Source organism: Oncorhynchus mykiss, chromosome 17 (assembly GCF_057628025.1).
Source record: "Oncorhynchus mykiss isolate SJ-2025 chromosome 17, ASM5762802v1, whole genome shotgun sequence".
Classification (NCBI taxonomy): domain Eukaryota; kingdom Metazoa; phylum Chordata; class Actinopteri; order Salmoniformes; family Salmonidae; genus Oncorhynchus; species Oncorhynchus mykiss.
In genome coordinates this window covers 61,091,062-61,105,284 of record NC_143038.1, presented here as the reverse complement: position 1 = coordinate 61,105,284, position 14,223 = coordinate 61,091,062, and the positions used below count along the sequence as shown (strand labels likewise).

Here is a 14,223-nt window from a genome sequence, read left to right as displayed (position 1 = left end):
TTTGTGCACCCTGATGCAAACATTCTCTAAATGTCAACACAACTGGAACAATTTTGTGTTTTGGGAACCTTTCTCTTGTCATATCCCCACAATGTTCACGCAACCTAAAGAAATGTTTTATGAACATTTAAAGAGCATAAATGTGTTCTGGGAACGTTCTTGTAACATCAGGTTAATGTTTTTTGCACCCCAAAATAATCCTTGTATAATCATCTGCACAACTGAACAGGTCATCTTTTGTTCCCACCAGGCCTTTTGGGAACCTTTAAAAATACGAAATGTGTTCTGAGAACATTCTTGCAACATAAGGTGAATGTTTTATAAAAACATTGTCTCTCTGTTCATACAGTAGGCGCCACTGGACATTTTTCTGTGTTATGAGAACATTAGCCACAACAGAACAAATGTTCTAAATCAAATCAAAATCCAATAAAATGTATTTGTCACATACACATGGTTAGCAGACGTTAATGCGAGTGTAGTGAAATGCTTGTGCTTCTAGTTCCGGCAATGCAGTAATAACCTAATCTAACTAATCTAACCTAACAATTCCAAAACTACCACCTTATACACACAAGTGTAAAGGGCTAAAGAATATGTACATAAAGATATATGAATGAGTGATGGTACAGAACGACATAGGTAAGATGTAGTAGATGGTATCGAGTACAGTATATACATATGAGATGAGTAATGTAGACAAAAAAAGTAATGTAAACAAAAGTGGCATAGTTTAAAGTGGCTAGTGATACATGTATTACATAAAGATGCAGTAGATGATATAGAGTACAGTATATACATATACATATGAGATGAGTAATGTAGGGTATGTAAACATATTAAGTAGCATTGTTTAAAGTGGCAAGTGATATATTTTACATAAATGTCCATCAATTCCCATTATTAAAGTGGCTGGAGTTGAGTCAGTGTGTTGGCAGCAGCCACTCAATGTTAGTGGTGGCTGTTTAGCAGACTGATGGCCTTGAGATAGAAGCGGTTTTTCAGACTCTCGGTTCCCGCTTTAATGCACCTGTACTGACCTCGCTTTCTGGATGATAGCGGGGTGAACAGGCAGTGGCTCGGGTGGTTGTTGTCCTTGATGATCTTTATGGCCTTCCTGTGACATCGGGTGGTGTAGGTGTCCTGGAGTGCAGGTCGTTTGCCCCCAGTGATGCGTTGTGCAGACCTCACTACCCTCTGGAGAGCCTTACGGTTGTGGGCGGAGCAGTTGCCGTACCAGGCGGTGATACAGCCCGACAAGATGCTCTCGATTGTGCATCTGTAGAAGTTTGTGAGTGCTTTTGGTGATAAACCGAATTTCTTCAGCCTCCTGAGGTTGAAGAGGCGCTGGTGCGCCTTCCTCACGACGCTGTCTGTGTGGGTGGACCAATTCAGTTTGTGCGTGATATGTACGCAGAGGAACTTAAAACTTACTACCCTCTCCACTACTGTCCCATCGATGTGGATAGGAGGGTGCTCCCTCTGCTGTTTCCCGAAGTCCACAATCATCTCCTTTGTTTTGTTGACGTTGAGTGTGAGGTTATTTTCCTGACACCACACTCCGAGGGCCCTCACCTCCTCCCTGTAGGCCATCTCGTCGTTGTTGGTAATCAAGCCTACCACTGTAGTGTCGTCCGCAAACTTGATGATTGAGTTGTAGGCGTGCATGGCCACACAGTCGTGGGTGAACAGGGAGTACAGGAGAGGGCTCAGAACGCACCCTTGTGGGGCCCCAGTGTTGAGGATCAGCGGGGTGGAGATGTTGTTACCTACCCTCACCACCTGGGGGCGGCCCGTCAGGAAGTCCAGTACCCAGTTGCACAGGGCGGGTCGAGACCCAGGGTCTCGAGCTTGATGACGAGTTTGGAGGGTAATATGGTGTTAAATGCTGAGCTGTAGTCGATGAACAGCATTCTCACATAGGTATTCCTCTTGTCCAGATGGGTTAGGGCAGTGTGCATTGTGGTTGAGATTGCATTGTCTGTGGACCTATTTGGGCGGTAAGCAAATTGGAGTGGGTCTAGGGTGTCAGGTAGGCTGGAGGTGATATGGTCCTTGACTAGTCTCTCAAAGCACTTCATGATGACGGAAGTGAGTGCTACGGGGCGGTAGTCATTTAGCTCAGTTACCTTAGCTTTCTTGGGAACAGGGACAATGGTGGCCCTCTTGAAGCATGTGGGAACAGCAGACTAGGATAAGGATTGATTGAATATATCCGTAAACACAACAGCCAGCTGGTCTGCGCATGCTCTGAGGGCACGGCTGGGGATGCCGTCTGGGCCTGCAGCCTTGCGAGGGTTAACACGTTTAAATGTTTTACTCACGTCGGCTGCAGTGAAGGAGAGTCCGCAGGTTTTGGTTGCGGGCCGTGTCAGTGGCACTGTATTGTCCTCAAAGCGGGCAAAAAAGTGATTTAGTCTGCCTGGGAGCAAGACATCCTGGTACGAGACGGGGCTGGTTTTCTTTTTGTAATCCGTGATTGACTGTAGACCCTGCCACATACCTCGTGTCTGAGCCGTTGAATTGTGACTCTACTTTGTCTCTATACTGACACTTAGCTTGTTTGATTGCCTTACGGAGGGAATAGCTACACTGTTTGTATTCGGTCATGTTTCCGGTCACCTTGCCCTTGTTAAATGCAGTGGTTCGCGCTTTCAGTTTCACGCAAATGCTGCCATCAATCCGTCAGTTTCTGGTTTGGGAATGTTGTAATCGTTGCTATGGGAATGACATCATCAATGTACTTTCTAATGAACTCGTTCACCGAATCAGCATATTCGTCAACGTTGTTGTTTGACGCAATGCAGAACATATCCCAGTCCATGTGACCGAAGCAGTCTTGAAGCGTGGAATCAGATTGGTCGGACCAGCGTTGAACAGACCTGAGCGCGGGAGCTTCTTGTTTTAGTTTCTGTTTGTAGGCAGGGAGCAACAAAATGTAGTCGTGGTCAGCTTTTCCGAAAGGAGGGCGGGGGAGGGCCTTATATGCGTCGCGGAAGTTAGAATAGCAATCATCCAAGGTTTTACCAGCCCTGGTTGCGCAATCGATATGCTGATACAATTTAGGGAGTCTTGTTTTTAGATTAGCCTTGTTAAAATCCCCAGCTACAATGAATGCAGACTCAGGATATGTGGTTTCCAGTTTGCAAAGAGTCAAATAAAGTTTGTTCAGGGCCATCGATGTGTCTGCTTGGGGGGGAATATATACGGCTGTGATTATAATCGAAGAGAATTCCCTTGGTAGATAATGCGGTCAACATTTGATTGTGAGGAATTCTAAATCAGGTGAACAGAAGGACTTGAGTTCCTGTATGTTGTTGTGATCACACCACGTCTCGTTAATCATAAGGCATACGCCCCCGCCCCTCTTCATACCAGAAAGATGTTTGTTTCTGTCGACGCGAAGCGTGAAGAAACCAGCTGGCTGCACCGATTCCGTTGTCACGCCCTGACGTAGATTGCTTTGTATGTTTCTATTTTTAGTTTGGTCAGGGTTTGATGTGGGTCGGTATTCTATGTTGTATATCTAGGTGTTGTGTTTCTATGTTTAGGCCTGGTATGGTTCCCAATCAGAGGCAGCTTGTTATCGTTGTCTCTGATTGAGAACCATACTTAGGCAGCCTGTTTTCCCATATGGGTGTGGGTAGTTGTTTTCTGTCTTTGTGTGTCTGCACCAGACAGAACGGTTTAGTTTGTTCCGCTTTGTTTTTTTGCTCTAGTGTTCAGTTTCTTTATTAAATTTACCATGAACATGTACCACGCTGCACCTTGGTCCTCTTCACCTTCTTCCACCTACGACAACCGTTACAGTTCTGGGAACTTTCACAGAACCAATCATTTTAGTTTGCTGGGAACATTTGAGTGAATGTGAAGAGAACATTCCAAAGATATTTTATTAGAAAAAAAATGTCAAACCCTAATTACAATTTAATGGGAATCTTAGCTAATGTTCTGGGAATGTTCCCAGTTTGCTGGGTCAACATATTCTATGCCTCACACATACTGTATTTTCCGTACCGTGAAAAGTAACATGGGAGGGTTCCACCTATTGACAATGCATCCTGACAAGATTTTATCCTGCACAATACAACCTGGGACAGACACGAGCAAACTTGTGACCTGCACATTTTTCTTTTTAATTAACTCTGTGTCAAAAGCACACCAGGTGGTCTGTGCTGAATACCATTTACAAAGTAAAAGCATGACGATTTACTTTTCAAGTTCAAAAAGTCCCAGGACTCCACTAGAATACAGATCTAGAGATATTGTAATATCATTTCCTCTATGACTAGCACAATATTTTGATAGATTGTGTTTATGACATTAAGGGCACTGGTCCAGGTTTAATAATCCAAATTTGCCTTTGTTTCCAGCAATTCCCTATCAGAACATTAAAATACCATACAGTATGTGAGTTCAGGTAGGCGTCAGGGCTACAGCAAACAAACAGTATATCTCAACTATCTATCTACTTGTAACAAGCTCATAGTTACACAAAGGGAAACAAACAAGGACCGACAAACCAGCAGGGAAGAACAGGGGAACATCCATCCATTCAAGCCTAATAGAGCCACTGCTATTGAATTAATCATCCCATGGAAACATATACTGTACCAGTGTCACAGTGGTGCAAAATACCAAATCAATCAACAACAAAACACTCCGTTCCAAACATATCCATACACTACAAGCAGGACATTAAATCAAAATGATCAGTTACTGTAGCTCAGTGGATCTCTGTGTTAGAAACCATGAAAAAGGAAAAGCATAGTCTATCGCTATCTCACAGTTCAACCAGGATTCAAACTGTCAGTTTAACAGGGGATGACAAAACAGTAGAATAGAAAAATACATATTTTATTAATAAAACTTGATGCGTTTCAGCATTTCAGCCTTGATCCGTCAGCTTGGGAGACAGCATCATGTACGTAGGTACACAGTGTAGCTGAAGGGCACCAGCAGAGTAACCACTATGCAAATGCAGGATACTTTGTTTGACAAGCAACAACACCTCTTTGTGTATATGTAAACCATGACGAGTCGTACCAGACACTGTGCACACAGTCCTGCTGCCAGAGTCGTGCCACCAAAGTGGTGTAGCAGCTGTGTCACCGAATGGGTGACCCCTGTCTGGATCAGCACGGTCTGACTGACCCCTGACGCCACCCAGCCACACCCCTCACCCACACACACACACAGCTCTCCTGTCACTGTTAGCAGGAGGCTGGCTTAACACTTTTGCCCAGAAAAGCGTGGATATATGTCAGCAGACCGTGGCTGGTATGGTCGCCCACACCTTCCCACAGAGGGCGAAAAGTGCTTGATTAGCACCCAGACTCTGCACAGCGAGTGGCATGTCGGATGACTCCAAGTACTGGCCAAACCAATTTTACTTTCAGTCCTCACATTGGTTTGTTTGTGCAGATGTCTAAAGTGTGATTAAACCAGGAGTTATGTGTCTGGGAGATGACTGGAATGAGTGGGAACCTTTACTGAATATAGGCCTACAGGAATCTACATCGGATGCAAGTACTGTAGGTAAACAGACAGATATGATACTTCATATATTTCTCCAGATGCACTTTCAATCCAAAGCTGGAGATAAATGTTAACAGTCAGAGAGATTCTGTAACAGTGAGGAATAGAATCAATATGACCAGAGAAATAATATCAAGTTACAAAGCCTGACCAGGTAAACATACAATAATCATAGCCAGGGGTGTCTGGCATTAGCTCTTTATCAATACTACAACAACCGTTCCTCCAGGGTACCATACCTGAACAAATCCTACAACAACCGTTCCTCCCGGGTACCATACCTGAACAAATCCTACAACAACCGTTCCTCCCGGGTATCATACCTGAACAAATCCTACAACAACCGTTCCTCCCGGGTATCATACCTGAACAAATCCTACAACAACAGTCCCTCCAGGGTACCATACCTGAACAAATCCTACAACAACCGTTCCTCCAGGGTACCATACCTGAACAAATCCTACAACAACCCCAGTGCTTAGGAAAATCAACCCCTCCACAGAGAGAGCGATCAGACAATAAAGAGAGAGATTGTTACATTACCTGTGGCTCTCTCGAAGAGCCTCGCTGCCCTTCCTCCAGGAGATCACGCCCCAGGGGGACATCTTGGGCCGGCACTCGATCAGCACGTCTCCTCCCTCCTTCACCATGGTGGGGCTCCTCAGCTGGTTCTGGGAGAAATCTGGGGCAACAGCTGAAACAAGACATGCATGTTAAAAACCCTTCGCTGCCCTTTTACTTTCCTATATCTAACTTTCAACATGCATTACATGAGCGTAAAGCCATGAGTTTATCACATGAACTGAACTAGGAAAACCTTAGGGCCTTAGTATAGTGGGCCCAGAGTTGTTCCTGGTGATGTCGCATTGTCCCCCCAAAAATATATATATACAGCAAGGGAAAATGACACTCCCGATTGGCAAGGCCTAGAGATAGTCATTGGGAGTATTTCAATTGCATTTCATTGACTCCTCATGTCCTCTCTCCTTGCCAACTTCTTAAAACCAATTGGAGGAAAAGGTCAGAAGGGAGGGACCTCTGTCTTTATCAGCCAACAGGTTTCAACCATGTACACCTCAACATTCCTGTACTTCATATATAGTATAACCATGTACATGTGAGGTGAGGAGAGAGGACATGAGGAGCCAAGCAAATGCAAGTGAGATTCTCCCATTGCCATTGGCCATAGCTAGAGGGGGTCTCAGCCAGGGTAGAAAAGGATAAAAGAGATAAATAACCTCTCCACTCCAGCATGTAAGGAATAGACTGAGAGTCAAAGGCAGATACTGAAAAGGCACAAAACTAAAATAATAATGAAATTGAATGTTATCTGTATAACCCCTAAATGGTTTAATAACAGTAGCTAAGCATGGATAAATCATGGATATTTTAAACACATCCTCACATGACTGCTGTGTACTTCAAAGTGAGGCATGTATTGTGTGTGTGATGTTGAGCAGAAATGTCAGGGAAGGTAGGAGAGTGCTATACTGCACTCGTTAATTCACGGAATCATTTTCTCCGCAAAGAAAAACAAAGAAAAAATGTTATGTCCTTCAGTTTTTCAGCTCGATTTAGTTACATCATGATCATTTCCTTTTCACTCCTGGATCATCCCTCCCTGTGCTTTTATAAAGCACTTCAATTAGTGCATTTCTGCCAGGGTCTGTCAATGATATTTTTTACCTCCTCCAAGTTCAATTTAACCTGGGCTCATTGGCTGTGTTGGATCTAATTCCAATCAATGACAAAACAATGTTCAGGCGTGATGGGAGATGGGTTGGGGAGTGAGAGCTGGAGGCCAGCCCTGAAAGGACTGACAGGGCAGATGGGTGGGACTGGGGAGCACAGTGGCATGGTCATACATCAATAGCACTCCAGTGCATTCTTCCTGTAATTTATGGTTTTTAATTAGGGGGAAATCACAGAGATGCTGGAGGTCACACTACAGTGGTAGGGAACGGAAAACAAATGTCGCAAATAACACTAAAACATGCACACCACAAACAAACGCGCATACTGTACTACACTCTTAGGAAAAAAAGGTGCTACCTTCATATGTCCCCACAGGAGAACCCTTTGAAGAACCCTTTTTGGTTGCCAGGTAGAACCCTTTCTTGAACCCTTGGAACCAAAAAGGGTTCAACCTGGAACCAAAAAGGGTTCTCCTATGGAGACAGCCGAAGAACCCCTTTGGATCACTTTTTTCTAAGAGTGTGCATAAAATATATTTAGTCAGGCAGGCAGGCACACCAACACACATCCAGCCTTGTATTGCCTTACCAATGACTCTGAGCTCTGCATTGGAGTATACCTCCCCATGTTTGTTTCCAGCCACACATTGATACATTCCAATGTCGGACAGCGTCAGCCGGCTGATTGACAACGCTCCATTGGCAACTTGTATGCGCTCCTACGAACAGAGAGACAGAGACATGTCCTTTGATATACCTTATTCCGATTGCTAATTTGCATAAAAGCATGCAGCCAATGTGCCAGTGAATTATAGTGTGGTAGTGACGGACGTGGCAATGAATCTAGGTTTTCATCACTAATGGAGGGAAAGGGCAGGGTGGAAGGAGGCAGGCTACCAGAAAATGACCCTAATCAATCTGCATGTTTATGAGAGTGATATAAAACCATTCCCAATGTATATCACTGGCTTCACCACAGGGCCAGTTTCCCCTTCAGCACAAGGACTGGATGTGAGGAATAGGAATATCTTAACATCAGAGTTATACAGTATTGTGAAAATTGGTTTCCTGATAGGTATTCCCTATACATACTAAGTACTGTATGCTGTTATGTACACTTCAGATCACACACTGTACTGGGCCACCGTTGAATAGTAGATTCCTGCCCCCGTGGTGAAGATATACTTCTGTTGTGACTAGCCCATCAAAATAGACAGGCTTATTAGCCCAGATGGGCTTAATGCACTCAAACCCAGACACTTAGCTACTTTATCTTCAAGGTAGGTTTACATTCATGAACTTAAGTACAAATATATATCTTTATTACCAGAATGGCAGTAAACCGACAACAGTTTTTAGGGAAGGAATTTTGGCAGAGCACTTTGTGACATTTCTACAGAGTTCTGCCTTCTGCCCTTCATCTCCCCTGTTTTCCAGAGGCTCACCCTTAATGTCATTAGAGCACATTTCCATAGGGGTGTCGACTCGGCTCAGCTTAGGTTTGGCACAGCCGTGACTCCAGGCAGTCTGACGGGATTAAGGTACTGTCATATGAAAAGAGGAGCTGTCCTCATTGAAACATCAGTAGCTAAGCCCGTGTTTGAGCAGGTTGCGTTCTGAATTTCCATAATGCTCAGTGGCTCATAGCTAGTCGGATGCACCATGGTAAATGTGCCTGCTGGCAAGAGCGGCAGAATGGTGGTGGCGTATATCAGTCAGTGCGTAGAAATCACTCTGTTTACGGGCTGCTATTAATTAAGCATGACGTTCCTCTTACATCAGCAGTTTTCCATGCCGGGACCTTGGGGGACCATCTGCATGCCTTATGCTGAATGGAAGTGATTGGCAATGTTATTGCCAACGCAACCAGGTTTCTTCATTTTATATAGGACAGTATAAACAACAAGCCACTTGTTTCGATTAATGTCACAAACAAATTCATGTAATGGTTGTTTTTGAGATACCTTGATTTTCTTGTTTTTGATTATCGTCCCTCTCGGCAGGTATGAGAAATGCATTAACATTATTGAAAGTATCTATCATAACTATTCATAGTCTACTGTGTACCCATGCACTTTAGCTCCGGACAAAACTTGTGAAGTTATTTGCAAAAATTAAGGTAATATCTTAAGCCATTGCAGTCAGCTCCTATGTCCAAATGAGCAGAACAAGCAGAAAAGGTCGATATTGATTTACTGTAATGAATCACACCAAATGGTATATCTTCCCCTTTCCTGCCCTCCCTCCATGAATGACCTTTAGTTATCAGATTGATGAAGCTTCACTGGTTGCTGGTGACATTTAAAACAATGTAACACTTCTGCTTGATTAATCTAATTATCCAAGTGCATTACTAATCCTCCCATTTATGTCCATATTAAGGAAATCCTAGTCCATGAGAATGAACACATCGATGTGTCTCACCTTTTATAACAGATACACTCAGAGGCTTCAGATAAACTCAGAGGCATCAGATACAGATGGTCCCCAAATCTGTCCAGTTGAACTAGAAGTGTTAGAATTATATGTTACACTCTTTAGAAAAAAAGGTGCTATCTAGAACCTTAAAGTGTTCTTCGGCCATCCCCATATGAGAACCCTTTGAAGAACCCTTTTTAGTTGCAGGTTGAACCACTTTGGTTCCAGGTAGAATCCTTTAGGGTTCCATGTCAAACCCTTTCTACAGAGGGTTGAACATTGTACACAAAAGGGTTCTCCTATGGGGACAGCCGAAGAACCCCATTCTAAACCCTTTTTTCTAAAAGTGTATGGAAATAAAAAACAACTCTGAGTAAAATAATCCCTCAAACAGATGGGGGTAAATTTGATCTAATCCTTTCTTTCACCAAGCGATAGAACAATGCAAACCATTTCAGTAGACCTTGTAAAGGTTTTTAATAAAATGTGATGCAATGACTAGACAGATTGTTAATTATGCACAGCTGAAGGCAACCCTAATCGGGCTTTATGGGCAAAGGAGAGAGACAGAGCCTGCTGCTGCTGTTTGGAGCACTGCCTCTGGTAACAATAAAACAGGCCTGCGTCTCACATTTCTCCTGCATATATAACATCGACGGAATGATCGATACCCTCTGTTTTGTTTGTGACCATTTTGCATAATGAAGAAAATTTACATAAAGTCTGTTTATTTTTTCGTCCAAGCTGTGCCTGAGTGCTCACCATCAATCTCCAGCAAATATCCTGGCCACGTACTGTAGCACAGGGGACCTGTCGTGCTCCCATTCAGGTATATTGAATCATATTTCCACGAAGCCGTAATAGATACTTCACTCTGACCCTGCACTTTTATGAGCTGAACAAATAACCTTGTAGTTGCAGTCTACACTGTACAGTATCTACTGTAGGTGTTCAGCTCTCATTATTGTGTTCATTATGGGTAATCTGAGAGAGGCACGTGGCTATAGTACAGTAGGTATAGGATGCACAATAGTCAATGTGTTTTTATAAAATGGGTTGTTTGGATCCTGGATGCTGATTGGTTGATAGCAGGGAGTCGTACCATCACAATGCCTGTCGTGGAAATTCTTACACAGGGACACTCAAAGTTTAAATAAATCATTGTTTACTTGTCAGCGAGCTGGATAGGTTCCAACCAACTCAATGCACCATAGTACACATGTCAATCAGAAGCTCTGCTTGGGCTGACGCAGCAGTTGTCTTATATACGGCTATACACAAACAAGTTATATTTGCATGATTTAGTATAATTAATTAATCATTACCGTTTTGTTTCATTCATGTGACCAACCAATACTGCTTCATAATGTGACAGACCAACACCTCACGAGGCTTCTCCTCTCTAAGCTGAGACCTTGAAACTGAGATATCTTTCATTTGTTCTCAAAACATGGTTTGGATGCGCGTATTGCCAAATTGTAGCTACTGATAAGAGGAGGATTTGTTCAGTCAACCACCTCCATGAGCACAGAAATTGGTTTATAGAACAGCACATGAATAGATGACAGAAATCAGTTATAAGAAAAGCACAAACATAAAAATGTCCCTTACATGCCCATGAACAGTTCAATTAGATGTATCAATGTGCATCCACTGTCAAACAGACCATCCAGTCAATTTATTGTATAAACTTAATCTCCCCTGGAAAAAAACGTCTAGACATGTTTCCCCAAGCTACTAGCCTGCGTTTGGTTTGTTAGAGTGAGGGTTAATATAAGCTGTGTGCCTATCCAATCTTTTTTTTGCGATCCCCACTGTGCCATGCATTTGAACGTGGCGATACTGACAGCTTCTCTGATCCAGGCAAATTCATTTATCAGGATCATTATAATGGATATATCCAAAGAATTGGCTATAAAAACAAAGGTAAAACAAACAAAAATGCACATAGTTTGCTGTCATTTCAGCTGCTTAATGTAATTGTGTGACAGCTTTAGTTGGCTAGCTAGCAAAGGAGAAGTAATGTTAGCTTAGCTATCCTCAATAGCTATAGTATTAACTGAACAATCAGTTGGTTGTTGCCTATTTATACATTATTTATTAAATAATTATTTATTGAAGTTCTTGTCTCTCGTCATCATTGAACCTCTGCTAGGTAGCTACATGCCAATAACTTGTTTACATGGGAATGAAAAGAATGAACGACTAGGTCAAAACATGAGAATAGAATTAACAACTAGCCTGTTTTGTTAGCGTTTTCAGAACCTCAGCACTAACAACTGACTTTTGCTCTGACTATATCATCTGGTGGAAAGATGAAATAAAATAAATTGACTCATTAAAATAATGTTTTTAATGAAAACATGTTGTTAATATAAAAAATAAAAAATATATATATAAAAGCAATAATGCAATTGAACCTCCTTGGGCCTAAGAAAGAACCGCCCTTAGTCGGGAGCTATCACACAATAATCCCCGGGTTCTCATGCCTTATTGCTTAAATAACTGGCTACCTACAGTCGATCTAGGATGCACAAAAGTCAGTGTGTTTATAAGGGGCTCTTCTCCTTTTTCTCCATTGGTGGTACAGGAGTAATGACTTCACTCTGAGAAGAGAGATTTTACTAGAAGATTACGACGCTCTAAGACCAGCATAAAATAGTAGACACTTAACAAACCAGAGCCAAGCAGACACTTTCAGGATAATCAAAATCCTGTTAGATAAGTGTTGTTCTGGGGAACTGAACAGTTTAAAGCCATGCACTAAAGGAATAAAGGTGATATCTAGCCAAATTGTGTTTAGATCTCTTCATTTTTACAACGAAGTAAACCATGGACCCATATACTAGGAAAGCAGGCTGAACAAGCCAAGTGGGTGCACACTGCTTTTGCAAGGTTTATAACAGTAATTTAAGTTCATAAAACTATCTGCATTGAAATGAGAATGGTGTCTGTTGTGCATGATGCCTTTCTATCTGAACACACTAACGTTGCATCTGCCTGAATCAGCACAAATTCTGAGCATCTATACATTAGGTAAAGAGATAAATCAAACTCGATAAAAACAATGGAAATGCCATGGAAACATGTGGGGGAAAGATGCCGTGGGGGAAACACCCCGAATCTCCTCATTGCCCCCCAGCAAAAAAAATGTGCCTACATTTACGCTATTGTTTCAATGTTTACTTCACACTATGTTGAGGTAAAAATCGGAGCATAATGCTTGTATAGATGTCAACTCCAATACATGTTCATGTCATCGTCACCTACACACTGCATTACAGTTCAAAATGACTTTCTTTATGCTAGCTATACTACCAGCATATTCAAACGAATGTTAGCATTTAGCAGTCACTTCTTCTATACCTGAAAAGGGACAAATTCTAAATGTTATGCATTGGATTTTAGCAACCATATTGTGGGCCTGTTACAATATTTCAATCATGACGGATTTGACGAATATCCACGTTGTTAGAGCAGATTGGTTGAATGTGCACCAATCCAGCATCCTTCTTCTATCCCCCACTGTCTGTATTCCATTGACCTCTTTAATGCATCTATACTGTACACTTCACTCCATATAGGTCTCACCTCCAGTGACTCCAGGTTCTCTCCGTTCTTCATCCACCTATAGGAGGGCTTGGGCTTCCCGGTGGCCTTGCATTCCCACACCAGAGAGTCGTCAATGGGCTTCTGCACATCCTCAGGTTTCTCTATCAGATGTGGAGGGGCTGCATGGTCAAAAAAACATTGTGGTGAATTAGAACATACTCACACAGCTAATATATCTTACAGGTAGACTATACTCCTTATATTTCTAAAATAATGTACAGGATTTTGAAATTATATAATATATATAATTATACTGATCCTATACTAAGATACATTTGCGTTATCTATTTCAGTAGCACATACAGATGTAGGATCTTAATTTGAGCCAGTTTTCTACAGCAGGAAAATAATCCTGAAGCAACTGGAATTCTGAATTATTATGTGGATATTAATTATAGACATTTTTGTAGGTCTTGATACATTTTTCAAGTCTGAAATTTCAAAGTGGAAATGACAAATTACAGAAGCCTTTTTAAACCTCAAATACACAACACATTATAAATTTCCTGCTATGCAGGAAAGTTCTCCTACAACAGTGATCAAATGAGATCCTACATCTGTATAATGAACTTAACACTTGGATAGTAATGCACCATTCACTCCATCTGCTGTATTTTTAGGTTCCTCTACTTACGTCCAAGCATAAGCTCAATTTGCATTGCATTGACCTTATGCTTAAACAGAAGTACAACCTAAAAATACAGCAGATGGGGTAAATGGTACATGACTATCCAAGTGTTAGGTTTATTAATACAAGCCAGACGTATTAGTGTGTCCATGGGTGGAAAAAAAGGTGGCATCTAGAACAAAAAAGGGCTCCTTGGCTGTCCCCATAGGTGAACCCTCTGAAGAAACCTTTTGTGTTCCATGAGGTACCCTTTCAACAGAGACCCAAAAGAGCTCTACTTTGAATCAAAAAGGGTTTTTACCTGGAACCAAAAAGGGTTATCCTATGGGGACA

At 42.1% G+C, this 14,223-nt stretch overlaps 1 protein-coding gene across 4 annotated transcripts in view; it reads right to left on the bottom strand.

The window, feature by feature from the left end:
• The window catches only part of LOC110494608 (contactin-4), a 215,710-nt gene that overhangs the window by 52,520 nt on the left and 148,967 nt on the right, over window positions 1-14,223 (bottom strand). For all 4 annotated transcript variants that reach the window (XM_021569831.3, XM_021569833.3, XM_021569832.3 and 1 more), the window contains exons 9-11: window positions 13,242-13,381; window positions 7,822-7,951; window positions 6,082-6,232 (exon numbers count right to left, since the gene is read on the bottom strand). In XM_021569831.3, the coding sequence (XP_021425506.3) occupies window positions 6,082-6,232; window positions 7,822-7,951; window positions 13,242-13,381 (421 nt within the window). The remainder of the gene's footprint in view (window positions 1-6,081; window positions 6,233-7,821; window positions 7,952-13,241; window positions 13,382-14,223) is intronic.